Here is a 22,788-nt window from a genome sequence, read left to right as displayed (position 1 = left end):
AAAAAAATTCTGCAGCGTCTGGCTTCCCGTTGGTGTTTTCCCAGTCCCATATTTTGTGTGGAGTCATATCACTTCCTCTCTCACTTTGTTTCTGTTTCCTTGACTACCTCACCTAGCTCTTTAGTATTTTGGTTTTCTCAAAAGTGCTCTAGTCCTTTTTTTGGCCCATCCAAGAACACTGGGTGGGACTGGCTGCTCATAGAGTTGCTGTGACATGAACACAGACCTCTTGGAGTCAGCCCCCTGTACCCCTCCCCCCATTCGGGTCTCCTGGGGAACCCCTATGTGAGAGGAATCCTTGCTTCTTAAAAAATCTCTCTCTCTCCTCTCTCTCTCAACAAATATGCATATATTTCTGTTTACAAAATTAATTTCTGTTCACTGTTAAAAATCTAAAATCACATTAAATTAGAAGAAAAGCATAACAAAACCCACTCCTAATCACAGGAGTAAAGAACATGCTGGCAGCCTTATCTAGCCCATGCTGTTTTATAATTAAAGTTCAGTCTTTTATATGAAGACAGATTTCAGGATATCAGAAACAGGAAAGAGAAGATTGCATGAGGAATAAAATAGGTGTTTTTCTTTTCCTTTTCACAAATTACTATGAACATAGGTACTTGCACTTAAAGATTTTTTTGCACTAAAAAAAGTACACAGAATTTAAATATCGGTGAGTAATGTCAAACATTATAATCCTGTTTAGTACCTAAACAGAAATGTGGCCCCTGACAATCTTTATACAGCAACATGAAAATTGACAGACTAAGCCAGAAATGACCAGGAAAGTGATTCTTAAGACTCTAAAAATTCATAGGTGATAGACACACATGAGAAATGGAAAATATTTGGATGTTTTGTCTTCTTGAACTCAAAATCTAGTAAGAAAAAAAATGGATTAAAAAAAAAAAGAAGCCTGGCTGTCCTTGGCCATAACCCACAGGATCTGAGACGTCATAAGTCTTTTACTAGGCACTATGGCAGTTAGGGCAGTGAGGGGACTACAGAACCAGCTACAGTGGTGTTGAGAAATGCGTGTTTCATTTTTTAGTTTCTTTGAAATCTCTGCAGGTCTTGAGAACCTCCAGGAACCTTAACAGTCCTCAGAAGGGTTCCAAATCTGTTACTATTTTCAGATCAGAATACTCAAGGTGCAGGAAGTGGGTGGAGGAGAATGGGATGACACAATGTATAGAATTCTCTCAAGATACTGGTTCAGCCCAAACCAGGAAACTGTAGTTGCTGGAGAAAAGTGAATTCTCCAGGGGAACAATATCACCTGTTCCATAGTAAAGACCTAAAGTGATGAAGGTGGAGGACTGTGGCTTCAACCTGAGTGCATTATGCCTGAGTGTCAGGAGAGATCTCAGTCCTGCCACTGCTCTGGAAAATCCAGGTGTCATATTCCTGGTGCCCTCCAGTGGCTGCCCTGAAGAGAAAAGAAAGGTTGTTCTGGGGAGAGCCAAGAACAGAGAAATGAAAAACAAATTTCCTTGCACTGGGAGGTGAGTGCAGGTGAGGGGCAGGTGTGGAAGCAGCAGTCCTAATCAGAATGTTGCAGATTGATGATGGTGATAAAGTCTTTATAAAGAAAAGATCAAGGGATACAGCTTTCCACTTCTCCCTTCCTCACCAATTCATGTAACAGACTTTAGTCCCCAAGGAAAGTCACAGGCAGAACATTCTGGGAGGGGCAGACTGCCCAGGAGGGTCTCAGGAGTGCTAGTCTGTTATAGCAGTTAAAACTTTACTATGAGGGAGTTCCCTGGAGGTCGACTGATTAAGATTCCAGGCTTTCAGTGTTGTGGCCCTGGGTTCAATTCCCGGTCTCAATCCCTGGTTGGAGAACTAAGATCCTACAAGCCGCGCAGCACGACCAAATAAATAATTTAATTAAATTGATGGCAGATTTTTTTTTTTTTAATTTTTGGCTGCATTTGGTCTTCGTTGCTGTGTGCGGGCTTTCTCTAATTGTGGCCAGTATTCTTCATTGCGGTGCACGGGCTTCTCTTGTTTCAGGGCACGGACTCTAGGCTCGTGGGCTTCAGTAGTTATAGCTCACGGGCTCAATAGCTGTGGCTTGCGGGCTCTAGAGTACAGGCTCAGTAGTTGTGGCGTCCGGGCTTAGTTGCTCCGTGGCATGTGTTATCTTCCCGGACCAGGAATCGAACCCGTGTCCCCTGAATTGGCAGGCAGATTCTTAACCACTGCGCCACCAGGGAAACCCCGCAGTTTTTTTTTTTGTTTTTTTGTTTATTTTTAAATCTTTACAGTGGCTATCATGGTGATCATCATCATCATTACTGGCACTACTATTGCTGCAAATTTTTTCCTCGAACCAGAGGTTGCCACAATTTATCATTTAAATTAGATAGACTTGAACTAATTGAATCTAAGACTAGTGTTGTTGCATAAATCTACTACCCCAACAAACCACCTAGTAGGCATCTAAAATCACTAAGGCTCCGCTAATCACAAAACCTTTGAGGAGAGCCCCTGGACAGGACAGGGATGTTCTAAAGCTCAGAGAACCAGTACTCAGACCTTCTCTAATCATCCTACTCCCAGTTTGTTAAGCAGCCCATCCCTGGAAGTAAGGCCCCAGTACTGTCTCCCCCATGACAGTTATTGCATAGATGTAGTATCTTCCCTGTAGACTGCATGGACGCTGGTGGTTGTTGGACTTTGAGAGTGCCTGTGTTAGTTCTGGAAGCTGGATTCCCCAAATCTGATAAAGAGTAGCCAAAGTCCCTCCCATAGCCAGCACATTGAATCTTGCTCTGTGGCCTCGTGAATACTCTTTGACTTGGCTTCGGGTCTCAGAAAACAGAAGCTGTGACTAGCAGTCAGGTACATATAATTTACTGAGAGAGTGGTCTCAGAAGAGGGAATCAGTGAAGCAGAATAGGGCAGGGTAAAGAGAGAAGTAAGGATGCAATTTCTGATGGAATTTAGCTTCAGGTAAATTGCACTATAATAATTTCCATCTTGAAGGAAGAGAGATGGCCTTTTGTAACCCATGTCTGTCAATCTTTAGCTATGGGCTCACCCTCGAGCCCCAGGGGCATAACCGATGTGAGACAGCTCCCTTTGGCTGAAGGAAATTCTCTGAAGAATATGGCAGCTGAAGGTAATACTCTGAAAAAGGGGCAGCTATGGGCCATTAGGAGCCAACACTCAGAGCAGGTAGGGATGGATGGACAATCCTTCAAGCACATCTGAATCAGGCCATGGAGACCATCTACTACCCTGCATGAACAACTCATTATTCGGAGCAATCCCCAGTAGAGGCCCTCACTCAGTCAACATTTTCTCTTTCTTGCCTTCTATCTCTAGGGAATTGATTCTCAAAGCATGGCCCCCTGACCAGCAGCCAACAGCATCCCTTGAGAACTTGTTAGAAATGCAGTTTTTAGATCACTTTCAGACTTACTGAATCATAAATGAGGGTTGGGGAGGGTGGGGATGCCAGGGTGTGGGTGGGAACAGCAATCTGTGTTTTAAAAAGCCTTCCAGGTGATACTAGTACAGGCTAAAATTTGAAGACCACTGCTCTAGGGAATGGAGAAGCAGCAGAAGGTACTGAAATTTTGACAAAGGATGAATGAGGAAAATCTCTCTAGTATTCCACGTGGCTACCATGTCTTCTGCATGACCACGGCTACAGTGCCTCCCCCGCTCAGCCATTAGGTGTTCCTAGGACCCCAGGGCTGACATGGACAATTCAGCCCCTTGGTTTTCTGTATCCTCAGTCTCTGACCTTTGTGGTTTCCACCTGGGTCCAAACTCAAGGTGTATTATCTGACAGACTTCCTTTTTGACCAAACTTTAGTCAGGTTTCTCTGAGCCCTCTTCCCTACTAGTCCTCTACCTTGGCCTGTCTTTAGCAAAAATCCTGTTCTTTATGTTTCTCTGTGGAATCGCTCCAAGATATTAGAAGCGATTAAGGTGCACAAGAGCGTGTTTGATACTCTCATTGAGTAAAAAGTGAGTTAATGCTATATGCATGCACTTGTCCTTGGAAGGAAACACAGAAATGAGTATGTGTGTCTGTAAGGCTGTAAGGCTCCCTCTCTGGGAGGTGGAGATGAGGGGGGAGACTGGGGAGCAGGGGGCGGGGGCACGGTGGTGAGGGGTAAAGAGGGTCTGTTTGATACTTTTTCAGGTTTCGAACTTGCCAAAATGTTACATATACAACATAAAATCTTTTTACAAAAAGAAAAGTCTATCCTTTTGGACTACAAGTCTTGACCAAAGATCTGAAAAATGAGGGGAAATATGGGGAAAGCTTTTTTTTTTTTTAACTGAACCTTAATTTATCATGGTAAAGACAAAGTTCTTCCCTGAACACGTCTCTGCCAAATTATCAACTCCCAAAAAAGCGACTGGAAGGGCTCTCTCCCCTTTATGGAAAGGTCTGTAGAAAAATGATTGGCAGGGGTGAGTTTGAATCTCTGTATCCCAAGAGACTAGCGCCCTCCCCCAACGCTTTGGATCGCTTAGGCAATTTACCTCTATGTACATGGAAAAAAAAAGCAAATTACAGCTATTTCTAATGCTCAGAAGACATATAAGGAAAGTAAATTCAGTGTGAACTTTGTGTATATTACCTTCTCCACTCCCTTTCAACAGACACTCGTCGGGAGCTTCACGTCCTTCAAGCAGGCAAAATTAGAGTTAAAATTGTATGTTCAGACTATTCCTAGATTCCCACGCACCAAATATCAGGTGCTCCATCCTCCCTGATTCTCTGCGCTGTAATGAATCTTCCCAGCTACCGAGAAAGAGAAAAATTCGGTTTCGGGTGGTCGCCCCTCTGTCCGTCCAACCCGGACCCAGCACCCCTGAGTTTCGCCTCTGGTGCGGTCTCTCATGAGAACGAGGAGGTAGACAAAATAAATCCATTAGAGTCTAGAAAAATCAACCATTGAGAAAACGTTTGAAAATCACCATGGCCGACCTGGCTTTGGAACTGTGACGACCCTGAGATGAGTCTCAGATTTGCCGGCTGAGTTTAGGCGTCGGCGGAGAGAAGTTATATTTCTTGTCCGCAACCGGAAAGCAGACGAACTCCCCTCCCCACTCCACTCTCTGCCCCCGCATCCCTAACCACCTGGAATTCGAGCCCAGACCTTTTAATAAAGACCCTGTTGTAAAAGACTATGGAAAGAAACATCTGTGCGATAGACCCACTTTTTTGCTGAATATGTTTTTATGGCCTGAATTCCCAAAGTTCAGGGCTGGGATGCGTGATGCGCGTCTTCGTACCCACCCGGGTCCTGCGGGTTCTGACCCTGCGAACGCAGTCTGGACTGGTCCTCGGGTCTCCCCTCTCCCGTCCCGGCCTCCCTGCCCGCATCACCTCAGTGATCCCAGTTCCCGCCTGTCCTGGGGCGGGGCGGGAACTGGGACTCATCCCGACTCCCATGGCCCTTCCCCCACCCACGCGGGGCCTTCTGGGGGCGCGCAGCCGCGAAGTGGTCCAGAGCCCTCCAGCTTTGCTCTCTGCTCGTCCCCGAGGGGATGCGACTGGGAGGTGCGGGGAAGGTGGGTCACCGTGGGGTGCAGGGACCGAGTTAGAGGGGAGAAGGCGTTACCTCTTCTACGAACTGATTTTCAGAAGTACCTGAGTGTGAAAACCTAGTCCGAGAGGAACAGAGGAGGACAAAAATTGGGGGGAACTGAAGTAAACAGCCTTTTTCCTGGTTGGATTTTTTCAGATGCTCACCAAATTTCCTGAGGCGGAAGCTGCAGAGGTTCCTGGCTCCCTGTCCGCACTCCCACCTCCACACCCCTCCTGAGAGGCTCCAGGTGGAAGGTTGTTACAACAGATCTTGACCGTGCTCTTGAGAATGACAGCACGGGATTTGGAGGGAAACTAAACGGGCTGACACCTGTAGCTGAAGGAAGATGGCCTTAACGCCCAGCCTCCTCGGCTCCACCCGAGAGATGCACGTTCCTCCTCTCACCAATCCGGCACCTTCAGGTACCTCAAATGAGTTACTTTGTCACATATGGCCAGTTATTTCATGCAAATCCTTGAAGGTTTTTTTAAAATTACATATAGTTTTTAAAAGGCATATTTCCTTGTAAAAACCTTTACCACTTATTTCCTAGCCTCGACTTTCTGTAACGCTTTTCCTTGGGATAACAGAAAAATCCTTTGTCTAACGCTACACCTACCTATTACTTTTCCTTTCGTATTTTTCTGTCTCTAGCGCGTTCTGAGGAAGTGAAGCATCTCCCTGGAGTTGGCATATTTTCTAAAGGCAACAGATTAACACTAAACAGTGTAAAGTCATTTTTTTCACCCAATCGAAGTAAAATGGGGTAGATTCGGCTGTCCCCTCACCTTTCAGGTGGCTCTATGGCTTAGTTGGTTAAAGCGCCTGTCTCGTAAACAGGAGATCCTGGGTTCGACTCCCAGTAGGGCCTTGCGTTTTACCCAGAAGTCAACTCTTCCTGAAAATTTATTTTATATTGGCGAGTTAATTGTGTCTTCCTACTAATCCTCCACAAATTCTCACCAAACTTACAGCGCTAGAACTCAATCAGATACATTACAAGTTATTCGACTGCAATTTGCTCAGATTCCTTACTTCTGAAGAGAAGTAGATTCTTAGGGAGATAACAATTCAAATGCAAACCACCTCCAAAGAATACTGCGTGTGACTTTACCTCAATCACTTTTCAAATAGGTTTTGCATTGAACTGTGGTAAAGTGTTTCTGAGCACCTACAATGTGTTACAGTTTAAAGTACCCAAACAGGAAGATATGTATAATCTCTCTAGAGTCTAACAATCTCCAGCTCTAAAATTGATTTCATTAAATAAGATAAATTAACGAACAATGAATCCACTACTAGCTATAAAGGAAAATTAGGATGTTTGCAGGGGCATGCTTGCCATTTTGAACAGTATATTCCCATGTTACTTCTCTTAAGGAAAACACTAGAATACTTCAGGAATGATGATCAACTGGAAGGAAAAATGTCCTAAACACAAACATTCTATAGCTAGGACAAAGTTGCTGTGAGAAAAGAGCAAGTTGGACAATTCTGCCAGATATCTAAAGCAATTGAGTTTCAGCCCTAAAGATTTATGGAACTTCTGTGTCTTTTTGTCTCCCATTCATTCATCAATTAATTCAACAGCGTAAACTGCTGGTCTTTTATGTACCAGGCATATTTCTGTCTTTCTTCTTCTTTCTTTCTTTCCTTTTATTTTCAGTTACATTTTTTTCCCCATGTTATGGGAACTTTTAAGATCTACTCTCTTAGCAACTTTTAAATATACAATTCAGTATCATTAACTATAGTCACCAACCTGTGCATTACAACTTCAGGACTTATTTATCTCATAAGTGGAAGTTTGTACTTTTAACCACCTTCACTCATTTTGCCCGCCACCCCCAATCCCTGCCTCTGGTAACCACCCCAGGCATATTTCTAAGGGCAGGAAATACAACAGCGAACAAAGCTAATAAAAAGCACTACTCTTATGTATCTTACATTCTGGTGGGGGGGGTGACACGGAAAATAAAGAAATGAGTGTGTAAAATAAGTAAGCATATAAGATACTGATGAAGTCTGCAGAGAAAAATAAAGCAATGAAAGAATATGGGGAGAGTATAGGGTGGAGGCATAGTAACAAAAGAGTGTCATCCTGTCCTTTGGTAAAATCACTGGCAAATGTAAAAAATTATTTTTTAACTTTTTAATGAGAAATAGTTACAAAGTGGCTATTATTATTACTCTAAGAACCATGAGTAGCAATATTGAATAATCAGAAAACTGACTCCCAACAATGCCTGGATCCCACCTCCATTCATTTTGATTAGGGCTTTATTGAACTAGTTCACACTGCCTGTATTCAAACCTCAGCTGCTCCACTTATTAGCTAAGGGACCTCTGGCAAATTGCTTTATCTCAATGGTCATCACTGTGCTCCTGTGTGAAACGGAAATAGTAATAGGACTACCTAATAGAGTTAATGGGAGGACTTAAGGGGTAAATACACATAAAATATTTTAGAAGGATATCTAGCACATAAATAAGCAATCAATAAAGTAAAAATTGTGCCCAGAATTGATTATACACAGAGCCTCACTCATTCCAAATTTAGGTGATGATATTTGCAATTTTTGAACTGACGAAATTTAGATGTGTTGATGCTGAAAATGAGTTAAGACTTGGGGGGAACTTGGAATGGGGTTAATATTTTTCCATGTGGGATGGGTGTGAATCTTTGGGGACCAGCAGGTAGACTAAGATGTCCTTTTCCTAATCTCTAAAACTTGTGAATATGCTATCTTGCAAGGCAAAAGGGATGTGATTAAGTTAAGAATCTCAAGATGGGGAGATTATCTTGGCTATTTGGATTGGTTCAATGTAATCATAAGGTCCTTATAAGAGGGTGGTAGGAGGGTCAGAGTAAGAGAAGGAGATGAGACAACAGAAGCAGAGGTCAGAGTGATGTGAACATGAGCCAGGGAATAGGGGCATCATCTACAAGCTGGAAAAAAGCAATGATTTCTCTCCAGGGCCTCTAGAAAGAAGGCAGCTCCGCCACACCTTGATTTTAGCCCCTTAAGGCCCATTTCAGACTTCTGACCTCCAGAACTGATAAATAATAAATTTTGCTATTTTAAGGTGGTAAGTTTTTGCTAATTTTCTAGGGCAGCAAATAGTTAATACAGATTTATGGTATGGGTGTGCACTGTAGTCAACGTATTGAAAAACTGTCTTGCTGCCAAAGGAAACTGGTACCAAAGAAACCTGCTGAATTTCTTGAAGGACTACAGCCCCATGTATAATCACATCAGATTGACTGACTGGGAGTTAGTCCTAGTACCTACATTTCACACCGCAGAGCTCGATTAGTGGGATAATTTTGTTTACTACCCTGTTTCTTTCTCAAACGAGAGTCTGTAGGAGTGACAAAACTCTTGCCTTCTCTGAGGCTCGAACTCAGGACCTTCAGATTATGAGACTGACGCGCTGCCTACTGCGCTAAGAAGGCACTGGCTTGTCTTTTTTTCGTTAGAACTATCGATTCTCCTTCATGTTTATACGAACTTTCTAGGAAGTTATATTTTTTGAATAGGGTGAAAAATAAGAGTATGTGCTAGGGCATATGTTTACCGTTGCTCCGAGTATGTCACAATGATTGACCAAAAGTATTTCAGGATTTTATCCTTGATTAAATATGCCACATGGTGAATTTTTTTTCCATTATGCCTTAAACACCACTTACTGCTGGGAGACATTAGACTTCATTAGATTTCACACTGCCCCACTTCACAACATGTGTAGAAAGTGACATACAGATACGAGGGGCCTGAGCTGGGTCCACAGGCGTGAAGATTTCCAGACTGCAACAATGAAGGACACACAAAAATGTTTAGCTCTGCTGAGGGCGAAGCTGCTGTCTCCTTATCTAGCTCTGGAACTTCCTTGCCTGCCAATGTTCCTCTTACAATCGATGTCTTTGATCACGACCATGACCATGACCTGAAGGCCCTTCTCTTCTGGCTAGAAGTCCAGAATAATGTAAACAGAGGCGAGATAAGGTGGAAGAGATGAGCTGAGATGATTGAGAATGGAGAAAGAATATACTGGATTTCAATCTGGCAAAGTAGAAACGGTCCCAAAATGGAAACTGTAGGACTGAAGTGTAAATCTTGTATATGCCATCTATTAAGTTAGGAAAAATAATTCACTTGGTTTTCTTGGGAATATGTCAATTTTAAAAACTTCATTATCTGTAAAATGGGATAATATTTCACAGTATTATTTAAAAGACTGAACACTTGACACACACAAAAAAGTTGTTCAATGAATACTAGTAAGTGATACAAATGATGATAGCAAGCTGTATTAAGTGCTTATTATGGGCAAGGTACTCTTTTAAGCAATTTATATGTATCTTACATGTACTGACCATCTATCTATCTATCTATCTACCTACCTACCTATCTATCTACCTATCTATCACTTTAGGCAAGTCTTATTATTGTCTCCAGTTTATGTATGAGAAAAGTAAGACCCAGTAAGTTTAAGTGACTTGCCAGTGGGCTTGTGGCTATGCAGTTGATGTGAAACAGTGGCACTAGGGCTCACTTAAACGGTGCAGCATGTAATGGATCAGGCCGGTCAGCGAGAGGGTGAGCCGGGGAAAAAAGACCAAGGGACTCGCCCAGTTCGCGTTGGTGGGGTTGGAGCAGGTAGAACGCGTCCTCTCTGGGCCTGGAGAGGATGAGACACCCCGCACCAAAAGCAAACTAATTCCCTCCCTGAACTTTGTAAATTAAGGCCATGATCACATTCAGCAAAAAGTAGGTCTGCTTGCGCAGTTGTTTCCTTCAATAAGAAATCACACACAGACATACAAACCCTGACTCAAGTTCCGAGTGAGTGGGAAGGGGAGCTTCCTTTTTCTAGATGAGGACATTAAAAGTAACTTCCCGCTGCTGACCCCCAAACGCAGTTGACAAATTGGAGACTCCTGATCTCTGCGTCCTCAGAGTTCCGGTGCTGCATCGGCGGTGGTGATTTCTAATCATTTTTTGTAACTACTGATTTTCTTCGTTTGAAGGATATTATGCATTGGCTGCTTCTCCCTTTACTTTCGAGTATCACAAACATAGCATAGGAGGCAAAAATGTGTCTCCCGAAGTAGGAATCTATTTGCAGATTTTATTGGTAGTGGGATGACAGTTGTCTGGGGCGGGGCGGGGGGTGTGGTGGTGGTGGTGGTGGCAAATGCTCTAGAAAAAAAAAGTAACACGCAAGAGAACAGACTTGTGTCTTTTAAAATGTTAAGGAGAGCTTTAAAGCGTTTGCTCATGTGGTAGCGTGGCCGAGCGGTCTAAGGCGCTGGATTAAGGCTCCAGTCTCTTCGGGGGCGTGGGTTCGAATCCCACCGCTGCCAGCCTTGTTATCAAACCCGCTTCTTTGAAGAAATTGCTTGAGGTTAGGAAAACATTTTCTTCCAACTTCAGGGGTAATTAAGGGAAAAACAAAAAAAGTCTGACTGCCAATTGTTTGTATCAAAGAACGCGATTTAGTATCTAAGGGAATTCATTTGAATGTTTTTTAAATGTTCGTAAAGAAATAAGTAAAACTTCCACATGGTTCAAAATTACTAAAATAGATATACAGTGAAAGTCTACCCTCATCCCACTTCATTTCCCCCCAGCACTGGATTCTGGTTCCTCACACAAACATGTTAGAGCCTGGAGTTACCTTAAAGGTATACTTTTTGCATGCAAGCCAGGAGAAGTCTATTATTTTCCTCACATTTTGCACTTTTCAGACCTATTCTACTGCATCTTGCCTTTATTACTTCTCGTATTTTGCCGTGGTTTTCATATCAACATAGAAAGAACTTCTTTTCTTTTGTCTCAAAAGTATTCCATGTTATGGATATATCTTAAATTTAACCAGCCACATTTAACAATATAAACAATGTTGAAATAAATAATATCTGCATTTTGTAAGGGTGTGTACTAGAGAACTTTCTAAAAGTGCAATTGCTAAACCAAATCATATGTGTGATGGTAATTTCAGTGGTTCCTGTCTTAGTCTTCCCTAAATGTTACTAATTTATCCTCTTATAGAGCCAAGGAAGGGCCTGTTTCCTTGACACCCTGGCCAGCACAGAGCATTCCTGTGACAATGAGAATTAACAGCCATTTAGTTCTTACTAAGCCCCAGATATTGTTATAGTTCTTTACATTGTCATATTATATTCTCAGTAATATATAAGAAAGTTCATATTATTATTCCCATTTTACAGAGAAATAAACTGAAGTTATAACCAGTTAATCTCTTGCTTGTGGGTGGAGGAATCAATATGTTAATATTGTAGGGTAGACTAAAAAATGGTCTTCCAAAAGATATCTCCATCCTAATTCCTGGAAGCTGTAAATATTACCTTATACGGCCAAAAAAAAACCCCACCAAAAAACAAAAGGTGGAGTCTTTGCAGAAGAGATTAAGTTAAGGATCTCAAAATGGGGACTTTATCCTTCATTATCCAGGTGGAGCTTAAATGCCATTGCAAGTTTCCTAGAGAGGCATAGGGAGAGTACAGTGACAGAACAGGAGAAGACAATGTGAATACAGAGGCAAAGATAGGAGTAATGCAACTACAAAGCAAGGAAGGCTGGCTGCCACCAGAAGCTGGAAGAGGCAAGGACAAATTCTCCCCTACGGCCTCAGCAGGGAGTATGACCCTGTCAACACCTTGATTTCTGCCCAGTGATACTGACTTTTTGGACTTCTGGCCTCTAGAACTGTGGGAAAATAAATTTCTGTTGTTTTAAGCCACTGAGCTCTGGTAATTTGTTACAGAAGCCACAGGAAGCTCATACAATGTCTTCAAGTGCTAATAGGCAACGCTACCACAAACAATTTTTGTTTGTTTGTTCACCAGTCTGTTAGGTAGAAAATATTATTTCATTGTAGTTCTGTAGTTTGGATGTCTCTGAGAAACTCACAAACTGGAAAGAGGAAAGGACTGGATTAGGAGAGTTTCCCACACCCTTAGGTTCTTGCCCTCGGTGAAAGAACTCTTCTCACCTAAAGTAATTCCCCGAAGTGTGAATTTTCCATTAGCTTTTAAGGAAGAGCTTGTTTACTGGGGTTCCACTTGCCGACCTGAGGGGGCTGGGATGTGGCGGTGGGATTTGAACCCATGTTTCTAGAAATTAGAGACTTAATGCTGCATCCTAGAAGGCTCCCACACTACCTCCAAACGTTTTAATCAAACGTTTTTCTCATTTCCAAAAAATATTAAGAAAGTTCTGTGCTTTCTTTGTACAAAATAGGAGCTTCGATTCCTACCCCTGGGAATATCAGAGGCGCATCTGCGAGCGTCACCTGCTTTATCCTACCACGATCCCCCCAGTCAGCTCCCCTTAAAACCTTCTGGGCGTTCAGGTGGCCCGCAGTCGCGATCAGGGGACCGCCCTCAGACCTAGCTCTCTGCTCGTCCCTGCGGGGGATGCGACAGGGGGGGAAAGAGCGAGTCATCGCGGGGTGAAGGAACCGGGTTAGAAGGAAGAAGGTGTCGCCCTCTTTGCGAGCTGACGACCTATTGCACTGGAAATCAGGCGCTTGGTGGGCAGGGAGTGGTCAACGGGTGGTTCTCTGGAACCGTAAGGCTCTTCACCTAAGGAGGATTGTACCTGGATCCAGGGAACACCTTGTGGCCAGCAGGGGACCATTCCGCCTCTCCCCGTCCCCCACTCCAAGAGGCTCTACCCCTGTGGTTTTCTGATCGGAGTCTTTACAGCGACCTTGACATTGGTGTTTTAGGGTTTTGAGAGCGATGTGACTGACTGTGTAGCTGAACTCTACACTCCCAGCCCCCTCTTCTCCGCTCCCGATTCTTCCCCTCCAAGTCACTGCTTGCTAAGTGCAAGTGACGTGTAGGGACACTAGGTGCCCTAGCCCTGCTGTCGAAGAGTCTTCTAGTGGAGTTCCATATTTAGAGTTCCTCACTTAGTTTATTGGAATGAAGAATCTTAGTTACAGAAGACGAGGTGCAGTAACAGCAAATTTTGCTTTTAGAAGACTTTATCCTAATTGGAAAAAGTAAGTAGCCTCGACTTTTACTGATGGTTATATCCTTCGACTGATTGAAGTGCTATTGGTCCCAACATTCAAGCTGCCCAAACTTTTCCCGCTTGTATTAGCTCTGCAGCGCATCTAAGTAAGCAAAACGTCTTCTTGGAGTTTGTCTCTTTTCTCACAATAAGCTGCACTGAATCACAAAAACTATGTCAGGAATATTTAATCTCACAGTAAGGACAGATCTAGAACAAAGTCAGGCTCATGTGTGGGCTCCATGGCTTAGTTGGTTAAAGCACCTGTCTTGTAAACAGGCGATCCTGGGTTCGAGTCCCAGTGGGGCCTTGGCTTTTGCCCTCTCCCTAAGAAGCCAAATTCTTCAGTAAACCCTCATTACTACTAATTCTCCACCGTATTCAGTATTACTGTGAATTCTGATCCACTCATTCAAAAGCAGCTGTGACTACAAAAATTCTCACTCCTAAGGAAAAGGTGGTGGGTCTCTTTACGGAAACAGAAAGAAAATGACCTTCTGTTTTTCATCTTTGCTGAAGTTCCCTGTCCTCTATTTTTTAATTGGGGGGGGGCAACAAAACTGTACCAACTCTCAATGCTTTTTTCTGAATTCCCATGTAATTTATTAGTGATTCTAGGAAACTCAGCATTATGTTATCTCTTTTATATATGATTTTCCAAATATTACTAAATTATAATAACAGTAATTTACATTTGCTTATACGCTCTCAGTCTTCAAGGAAGGGCTTTAGTCCCAAAGGGAATACATATATTGGCCCCACTAAAAACTGAACTTTAATTCTGCAATTTAAAAAATGGAATGATCCTATAATGCAATGATTCCCAAGCTTAGTAGACATTTAAATCACCTAGGGAACTAGTTAAAACACAGTTTCTTGGGACTCATCCCCAGAGGTTTTAATTCTATTTTGGTGAAAGGCCCAGAAATGTGTGTTTTTAACAAGCACTCCAAGTGATTTTGAAGCAAGTGAATCACATTTGCAAAAATCCTGCTTAAAATATTACACACAGAGCAGAACTGAAAGTGAGGTCCAGCTATGCTATTAGCACGTTTGTACTAATTCATGAACATCTACTTACCCTCTTTATCATCTAGTTAGCATTATTGGAAGTCTACTACATTCCAAGAGTTTCCAGACATGCTGTCATTTAATCAGCCCAACAATCCTGTCAAATATGTGTTATGATCAGCTCTTTGAAGATGAGGAAATAGGTTCAATAATATTCACAGTAACAGAGTAAGTGACAAAGTTCAATTTCAAACTCAGGTCTATCTGATTCTGGAATCCATGCTTTTCTCATTATATCTGTCTTCTATTTGATTAGAGTCAAGAATGAAGTTTTTGGCCGCAGAGCTAAATAAAATTAAGCAACTTAGACTGATCTCAAACCTTAGTCCTAAGGGTTAGGGATCCTGAGCTAACTGTCTGTTTTCTGCTAGAAGATGATCAGCCCAGTGAACAGCTGCTTAACTCGTTTATCTTAGGGAGGAGGAAAATATAAAATAAAACCTCAGAAATCTATGTAGGAGGTTCTCCACAAAAAAATGAGCAGGCCATATAACTAACAAACTGAAATAATCTTCTTCATCTCCTAGGCTCTGTTTGGTTGGTTGGTTGTGGTTTTTTTGTTTTGTTTTGTTTTTTTGCCTTGGACATGCTGTCTTCATGCCCTGATTCTTTAGATTTAAACACAGTGTATTAGCTAGGGCTGCCCTAAAATATCACAGACTGGGTGGCTGAAATAACAGAAGTTTATTTTCTCATAGTTCTGGAACTAGAAGTCCAAAATCAAGGTGCCATCAGACTTGGTTTCTGGTGAGACCTCTCTTCGTGCCTTGTAGAAGGCCCCCTCTGACTGTGTCCTCACGTGGCTTTCCTCTGTACATGCAAGGGAAGAATGGGAGTGAGAGCAAGGGCAGAAGGTAGCTCTGGTGTCTCTTCCTCTTCTTATAAGGACACCAGTCTTATTGGATTAGGGCCCCACCCTTATGACCTCATTTAACCATAAATTACCTCCTTAAAGGCCCTGTCTCAAAATGTGGTCACATTAGGGGTTAGGGCTTCCAAATATGAATTTTGGGAGAACACATCCAGTCTATAACAAGTAGGAAGAGGGAGGACTGTATGGCCTAGCTCTGAGTAACAACTCAGTCATGACAGCATCTAATAACTTTGGAAGTTCAGCCTGAAAAGGGAGTTTTTGGATGTGAAGAAAGTGTTTAGATAAAAGTTTTGTCAGACACTTTGTATCAGGTCATAAGATTTAAATGTAAAAATATGTAATATTTATGTAAAAACAGAAAATACTGTTATAAAATACTTAAAGTAAAACCATAAAGTATTACACAAAATGTAGGTAATATTTATAACATCTTGAGGTGGAGAAGGCCATTCTCAACATGGCACCAAATGTACAAACTATTTTTTTTAAAAGAGTGAATGATTTCATGAATAAAAATAATTTTTATTGTAAAATTAACATCCCCCCCAAATTAAAATACAAAGTATAAAAAAGGAGGAAAAAAAGCATTGTCAGACAATTAGGCAAGGATTTGTCCTTTAAAGTACTTATTCAGTTGCTTCTTTAGTTCTACCTTGTTCTGAGGAGTGACCTGCTCTGAGATGGTCTTCATGTGATGGAGATGTGGATATTATACCTGCATTCGTAAGAAATAAAAGGAGGATCTTAATTTGATCAGCACTGCGCTTTAGCCAGTTGAAAAAGAGGACATAAACCTTGCCCCCATGGAGCTTTCAATATGGTTGAAAAGACCAAAAAAGCACGTACCCCAAACACTACAGATATTTTAAAAACCTATGTTTACTCATGACATTTGCAGAGCATCCACTTGGTGTGTGAATTCTGGAAGTGTGTGAGCCTTATGAACCTTGGACAAATTACTTACCTTTTTTAAGCTTTAAGTCCCTCAACTATAAAATGAGGACAATAATAGTACCCACCTCAAGGAGTTGTTAGGACACAATTCATATAAATTGCCTAGAATGTGTTAAGCCATTATTATCATCATTATTGTTAATAGCACAATATTTGTTTTCTTTCTGAAAATTATTGGGGTAAATCCTGCTCTCCCTTGCTATTAAGATGGGATTAATGAGTGGAAGAACTGATGCAATCTATAATCACAACCAAAAGTATAAATAAAAGATAGATACTGTCTCCAGGGAGATTAATTCACCAGTGACAGCCCCTATGGGATCACTGGCACACTGGGTGTGAACTTGTTTTATCTGCCTTTGAATCAGATTTGGAACCAGGAGAGATTATCCAATGCCTCCAGAATCACATTCACCCTACCTGCCATATTAAGACCTTTGGTGGCTTTTACTGAAGTGCTGACCTGATCATACTTGCTTCCCTCTCTCAGGACTGTTGGAATCCAACCCTTCTGCAACCTTTCTCCTGACTAAGCTTCTATAGCTAAACACATCTGCTTAATACAGATTCAGATAAGAAGAGGTAAGTTCTAGTGATGTCTCTTTCTATTCACACCAGCCTAGATGGTATTGTGTTTTGTTTTGAGACAGAAAATGAAGGTTCTGAGTTTTGGCAATATCAGGCAGGGTAAGATGCCTCCATGAGCTAAATGAATTCTCGTTATGCCAAACAAATGGTTGTCACTTGTTCAGAATTATGTTGATCCCAGAATTATGTCCAAAAAATCCAATTATCTAGGAGATGAGGAGGAATGAGAAGGCAGGTCAAGTCACTAAAAATCAATTCTCTAAAACCAATACTCTGTCATTTTTGTCACATCCCTATGTGAAGACCAGCAAGAATTTCCCAGTAATAAAGTTTTTATCTTTTTGATTTAAAGTGAATGAATGAATGAATGAATAAATGCCAATACTCTGAAGATAAATTTGAGGATCAAACAATATAAAGAATAACCAATGATAAAATATTGAGGATTTGCGAGGTGGGGTGGGGAGCAATGGAATCTTGTTTTACTCTTTTCCTCAGCCATTTTATACACAAATGCATGAACTTCCTGGCAGATGCAGGCGATTTCTTTTCTGTTTTTGGAGACATACTCCCTTGCCTCATCCTCTTTCTGTCCCCGTCCCTGTCCTTGGTGGTTAAACAGCTGCAACAAACCATCCTAGCCATGAATTCAAGTGGTTGTATGTAAATGTGTAGTTTGTCAAATTGACCTAGAGGTGTCTGGATGAAGCAGGAATCCATACTCTGGTGAATGGACCCTCAGAGCCAATTGTTATAAGTCAAGCTTTAAATTTATCTCTTTTGGGAGGTCTTTTTTGGTTAAATCACGTATTCCGATCAATCCTCATATACATGCTTCTTTCTCTTAATTGAATTTCCATTCTTTCAGCACCTCAGATTAAAACTTCAAATGTTCTTTCAGCTCCTTCCTCTCTCCTACATTCATACCTTGCTCTTGATTCCCACTGCCACTCTCCGAGCTAACGTTCTCAGCCTCTCTCCCATAGACTCTTGCAGTAGCCTCCCCACTGAGTTCCCAACTTCCAGTCTCTTCTTGAATCCCTCGTTATTCAGCCATAATAAATGTTTTTAAATGCTGCTCCAATCATTTCACACCTCTTCTGAAAAAAAAATCTTCATTTGATCAGACTCCTTAACCTAGTATTCAAGATTTCCCATATCCTGGACCCAAGTTATTTTTGCAACCTGTTTTTCCACTACGCCATGTTATGCACTCTGTGCTGCAGTAAGTGATGACGTGTGCTTTCCACGCTTTCAAACAATGTGTACAACTCTAATGCCTTCACCATCACTGACGAATATTCAGATCCCTTCCATTCCTTCTTGTTTAATTTTCATTTATATTAAAGACATATGCGTTCAAAGTTAAAAAAATAAAATAATACTATGGGCTTATAATGAAAAATAGCAGTTCCCTTCTTCATCATTCCTCACTCTCAATATCCTGGTCTCCCAAGGTAACACATCTTTAATAATTTCAGTGTTTTACCCATACTTCTTAATAACAAGTCTTTACTCTATTTGTGTTTTTTTAGTTTTAAATATGACTTATTTATCACTTACTATAAAAAATGAGGACTTTTGACCCTTACATAACAAAGAGAAAGAGTGAGGACAAAAGACAGAGAGAGAGAGAGAGAGAGAGAGTGAGAGAATGTCTATGTCTTACTCTCCAGATACTCTTATATCATACTTTTTGGTTATATCAGCATGGAGAGTTTACACTTTCACAACTGCATAAACATTAGTCACAGTGGAATCATTTAGTGAACTATGGTTACCTAAAAAAAAAAAATCTCTTCTCAATTCTCACAGATGGTCAGATGGTACAATTCCTGTTGTTTTTGTTTGTTTGTTTTTGGAGACATGACAAGGGATCTTGTCCTCAACACCAGTCTGTTCTTATTACATAATCCACACACATCTTCAGGGTCCTTCTACTATATGCTAAGGGATTCTCACAAATCAACATCATTTAGATGGGTCACTTTAAAGCGACCAGGTTTTAGTGTTGACTAAAACAACAGAAAAAAAAAAAACCCAATGAAAACCATACTCATGGCTCCAGCCAGTAAACTGAAACAAGTCTCTCTGGTAGAGGTAACAATTATGACAAATTCATATCTAATTTCTTGGGTCAAACACTCTCAGAATTCATTCCCATATACGGTCTCCAAATTTCTGCCCCAAATTAGCAAGGACCTGTAATGTTTCTTGCCCTGGCAGAGCCTGCAGCAATCGAACCCTGTTTACCTGATGGGTATGGAGAGGGCCATCAGGAGAATTGTTCCTTTTACTCTGCATCCCACTCAGTAAGGAAGTATCACAATTTTCTTAAGATTTTATTTTTAGAACAGTTTCACATCACAGCAAAACTCAGCAAGAGTACAGGGATTTCCCATATAACCCCTGCCCCTACGCATGCATAGCCTCCCCCTTTACCTTCATCCCTCACCAAAGTGGTACAATTGTTAGAGCTGATGAGCTTACCCAGACATATCATAATCACCCAAAGTCCATAGTTACATTATGGTTCACTCTTCGTATTGTACATTCTATGGGTTTGGAAAAATGTATAATGACATGTATATACCGTTATAATATCATACAGAGGAGGCTCACTGCCTAAAAATCCTCTGTGCTCTACTTAGTCATCCCTCCCTCCTAAACGTTGGCAACCACTGATCTTTTTACTGTCTTCATAGTGTTGCATTTTCCAAACATACTGTATGATAGTTGGAATCATACAGTATATTGCCTTTTCAGATTGGCTTCTTTGAGTTAGTAATTAGCATTCAAGGTTCTTCTACGTCTTTTCATAGCTTGACAGCTTGTTTCTCTTTAGCGCTGAATAGTACTCCATTGTCTGGATGTACCACAGTTTATTTATCCATTCACCTTTGGAAGGACATCTCGGTTGCTTCCAAATTTTGGCAATTATGAGTAAAACTGTTGCAAACATCTTTGTGCAGGCTTTTGTGTGGATGTAAGTTTTCAGCTCATGTGAGTAAATACCCAGGAGTGTGATTACTGGATCATATGGTAAGAGTATGTTTAGTTGTGTAAGAAACTGGCAGACTGTCTTCCAAAGTGGCCCTACCATTTTGTATTCCCACCAGCAAATGAGAGTTCCTATTGTGCCACATCCTTGCTAGCATTTGGTGTCATTGTTCTCGATTTTGGCCACTCTAATAGGTGTGTAGTAGAATCTGATTGTTGTTCTAATTTGTATTTCCCTGATGACACATGTCTTAGTCCATTTGGGCTGCTATAACAAAATGCCGGAGACCAGGAGACCTATTGCAACATTTATCTCACTGATCTGGAGGCTGGGAAATCCAAGATCATGGCACTGGCAGTTTCAGTGTCTGGTAAAAGCCCACTTTTTGGTTAATAGATAGCACCTTGTAGCTGTAACTTCATATGGAAAGGACAGGAATCACTGTGGGCTCTTTTATAAGAGCACTAAGCCCATACATGAAGGCTCTACCTTCATTACCTAAGCGCCTACCCAAGACCCCACCTCTTAGGTCACACACTCCCTTAGCTGCAAGGTAGCTGGGAGAAGACCACCTCCCAATGACTTCTTTAATCATACAGAAGAGCCATAACAAATAATGAATGTCCACTAACCCATCACATAGGGCTTTGATTTAGGGGGAAAAAATGAAACCACTTTCTCTACTGAAAGGATTTTTCAAATGTGACTTATTAATTATTGTATCCATTAATGTTGTTATGATTTCTACTGAGGGTGTACCCCATTGCTCCCCCATAAAAGTATTTTTTTCCTGTTATCGTCAAAACTTCTGACAACTCAGGGTTTTTAAAATCACCCTTCTCTTCCTTGATTTTAGCAGGTATCTCCCATCAAAATTCAATGAAGCACATGAATGAAAGTTTTCCAGAGGATTTCATTCTCATAGGCTTTACCAAATATCCGTGGTTGGATCTTCCTCTCTTCTTTGCCCTCCTAATCTCCTACATGTTCACACTGTTGGGAAACATTGCTATTATTCTGGTCTCTCAAATAGATTCCCAACTCCAAAGTCCTATGTATTTCTTCCTCACAAGCCTCTCTTTTTTTGGACCTCTGTTTCACCAGCACAACTCTACCCCAAAAGCTGTTCAACCTGGGGGGGTGGCCCAACAAGAACATCACTTATACAGGCTGTATGACCCAGGCCTATGTATTTCACTGGCTAGGCTGTACTGAATGTGTCCTGCTTGGCACCATGGCCTTACACCACTATGTGGCTGTGTGTAAGCCTCTGAGATACTCTGTAATCATGAACCACAAGCTCTGCTGGCAGCTCTCCAGCACTGCTTGGCTCATTGGTCTGGCCAATTCACTACTGCAGTCCACACTCACAGTCCAGCTGCCCCTGTGTGGGAACCAGGAATTGGACCACTTCTTTTGTGAGCTGCCCAGTCTAATTAAGATGGCTTGCGTGGACACCACAGTCAGCGAGCTTACAGTGGTGGCCACCTTCCTGATAATGGGTCCCCTCTCCATGATTCTTGTCTCTTACTGTTATATTGCCCAAGCTGTATTTCAAATCCCTTCTGCTGATGGGCGACTTACGGCCTTCAACACTTGTTCATCACACCTACTGGTGGTGTCTTTATTCTATGGCTCTGGCATCTACATCTATATACAGCCCTCAGGGGACAGCCCTCAAGATGTCATCAAAGTTCTGATGCTATTTTACTGCGTTATTACTCCCATGGCCAACCCATTCATCTACACCTTGAGGAACAAGGATGTTAAAGGAGCTTTGAGGAGACTTCTGAAGAGGGCCATTTTGTCCAAGAGAATGTGAGAAAATGATGCTTTATTCTGAATGGGAAAGCCCAACAATAACCTGAAATATATCCTCCTTTAAATAGACGTTCCATCAAAATCATGCTCAAAAGTCAATTCAAGAAAACCTTTGTGCGTCGTTTACCACTTCTGACACCAAGTGTGTTGGGTTTTTTCCCCACAACAACCAATTCTCTGAAACAAACTGGGTGTCCTACATTCAATTCAATTCTGACACTAACTACCCAGAGTTATCATAGGCCCCACAGGTTAAGGGCTCAATTCCACAAAACTGCCTCTGTTACTGGAGAGTAGGTTCTTGTCTCATCCCAGAGACATTTCAGAGACGAGACACAGAGGCTAAGGAAGCAAAGCGAGGATTTATTAATTGATAGTACACTCTCAGGAGGGAGAGCAGGCAGGCTCAGGTTAGAAGCTGCTCTGAGTTCCTTCGGTAAGCTGGTTATATAGGGTGTGAAAATGATTGGGCAGAAAATATTCATTGAGGAGGGTGGGGTTTGGGGTCAAATTTCCTGATTTTCATCCCAGCTCCACCTTCCCCGGGGGAGGAGGAATTTTTGCCCTTTCTTGGTCTTAATTGTAAGTGTCATGGTGTCGGTGCATCATGGGTACTTCTTCTCTGCAAGGCTAATTTTATTGTAAAGAGGGCGTAACAAGCAAAAGGTTACATTCGGAAGCCAGAGATTCCCACCTTTTGCCGCCTTTCTTTGCCTCTAGGACTCATGTCGCCTCAAGATGTAAGGTTTCCTGTCACCTGACCCGTGCCCCCCACCCCCTTTCTCTGCTCATATCTAGCTACCTGCCTGCTCTGATACCTCCGCTTCAGGTGCCAATCACAAGTTCAGGCCACCCGTACTTCTGACC

The 22,788-nt window shown here is 41.8% G+C and overlaps 1 protein-coding gene and 4 non-coding genes across 5 annotated transcripts; 4 read left to right on the top strand and 1 right to left on the bottom strand.

Annotated features, from left to right (window-relative positions):
- The first annotated feature begins 6,361 nt into the window (after positions 1-6,361).
- On the top strand, positions 6,362-6,435 carry TRNAT-CGU (transfer RNA threonine (anticodon CGU)). The gene has a single exon. It is a non-coding gene; the product is annotated as a tRNA-Thr (tRNA).
- A 2,513-nt stretch (positions 6,436-8,948) lies between these two features.
- On the bottom strand, positions 8,949-9,021 carry TRNAM-CAU (transfer RNA methionine (anticodon CAU)). Its single transcript has one exon. It is a non-coding gene; the product is annotated as a tRNA-Met (tRNA).
- A 1,829-nt stretch (positions 9,022-10,850) lies between these two features.
- On the top strand, positions 10,851-10,932 carry TRNAL-AAG (transfer RNA leucine (anticodon AAG)). Its single transcript has one exon. It is a non-coding gene; the product is annotated as a tRNA-Leu (tRNA).
- A 2,916-nt stretch (positions 10,933-13,848) lies between these two features.
- Positions 13,849-13,922, top strand: TRNAT-UGU (transfer RNA threonine (anticodon UGU)). The gene has a single exon. It is a non-coding gene; the product is annotated as a tRNA-Thr (tRNA).
- Positions 13,923-20,961: 7,039 nt separating this feature from the next.
- On the top strand, positions 20,962-22,001 carry LOC111168488 (olfactory receptor 2B11-like). The gene is given in 2 exon segments (XM_022562212.2): positions 20,962-21,180; positions 21,182-22,001. Coding segments are annotated over 2 exon segments (942 nt in total). The 5' UTR covers positions 20,962-20,979; the 3' UTR covers positions 21,923-22,001.
- Positions 22,002-22,788: the final 787 nt, after the last annotated feature.

This window comes from Delphinapterus leucas, chromosome 10 (assembly GCF_059928025.1).
Source record: "Delphinapterus leucas isolate spDelLeu-1000000601 "Yukka" chromosome 10, BTC_Dleu_Yukka2, whole genome shotgun sequence".
NCBI lineage: Eukaryota > Metazoa > Chordata > Mammalia > Artiodactyla > Monodontidae > Delphinapterus > Delphinapterus leucas.
This window is presented reverse-complemented; position numbering and strand designations above follow the sequence as displayed.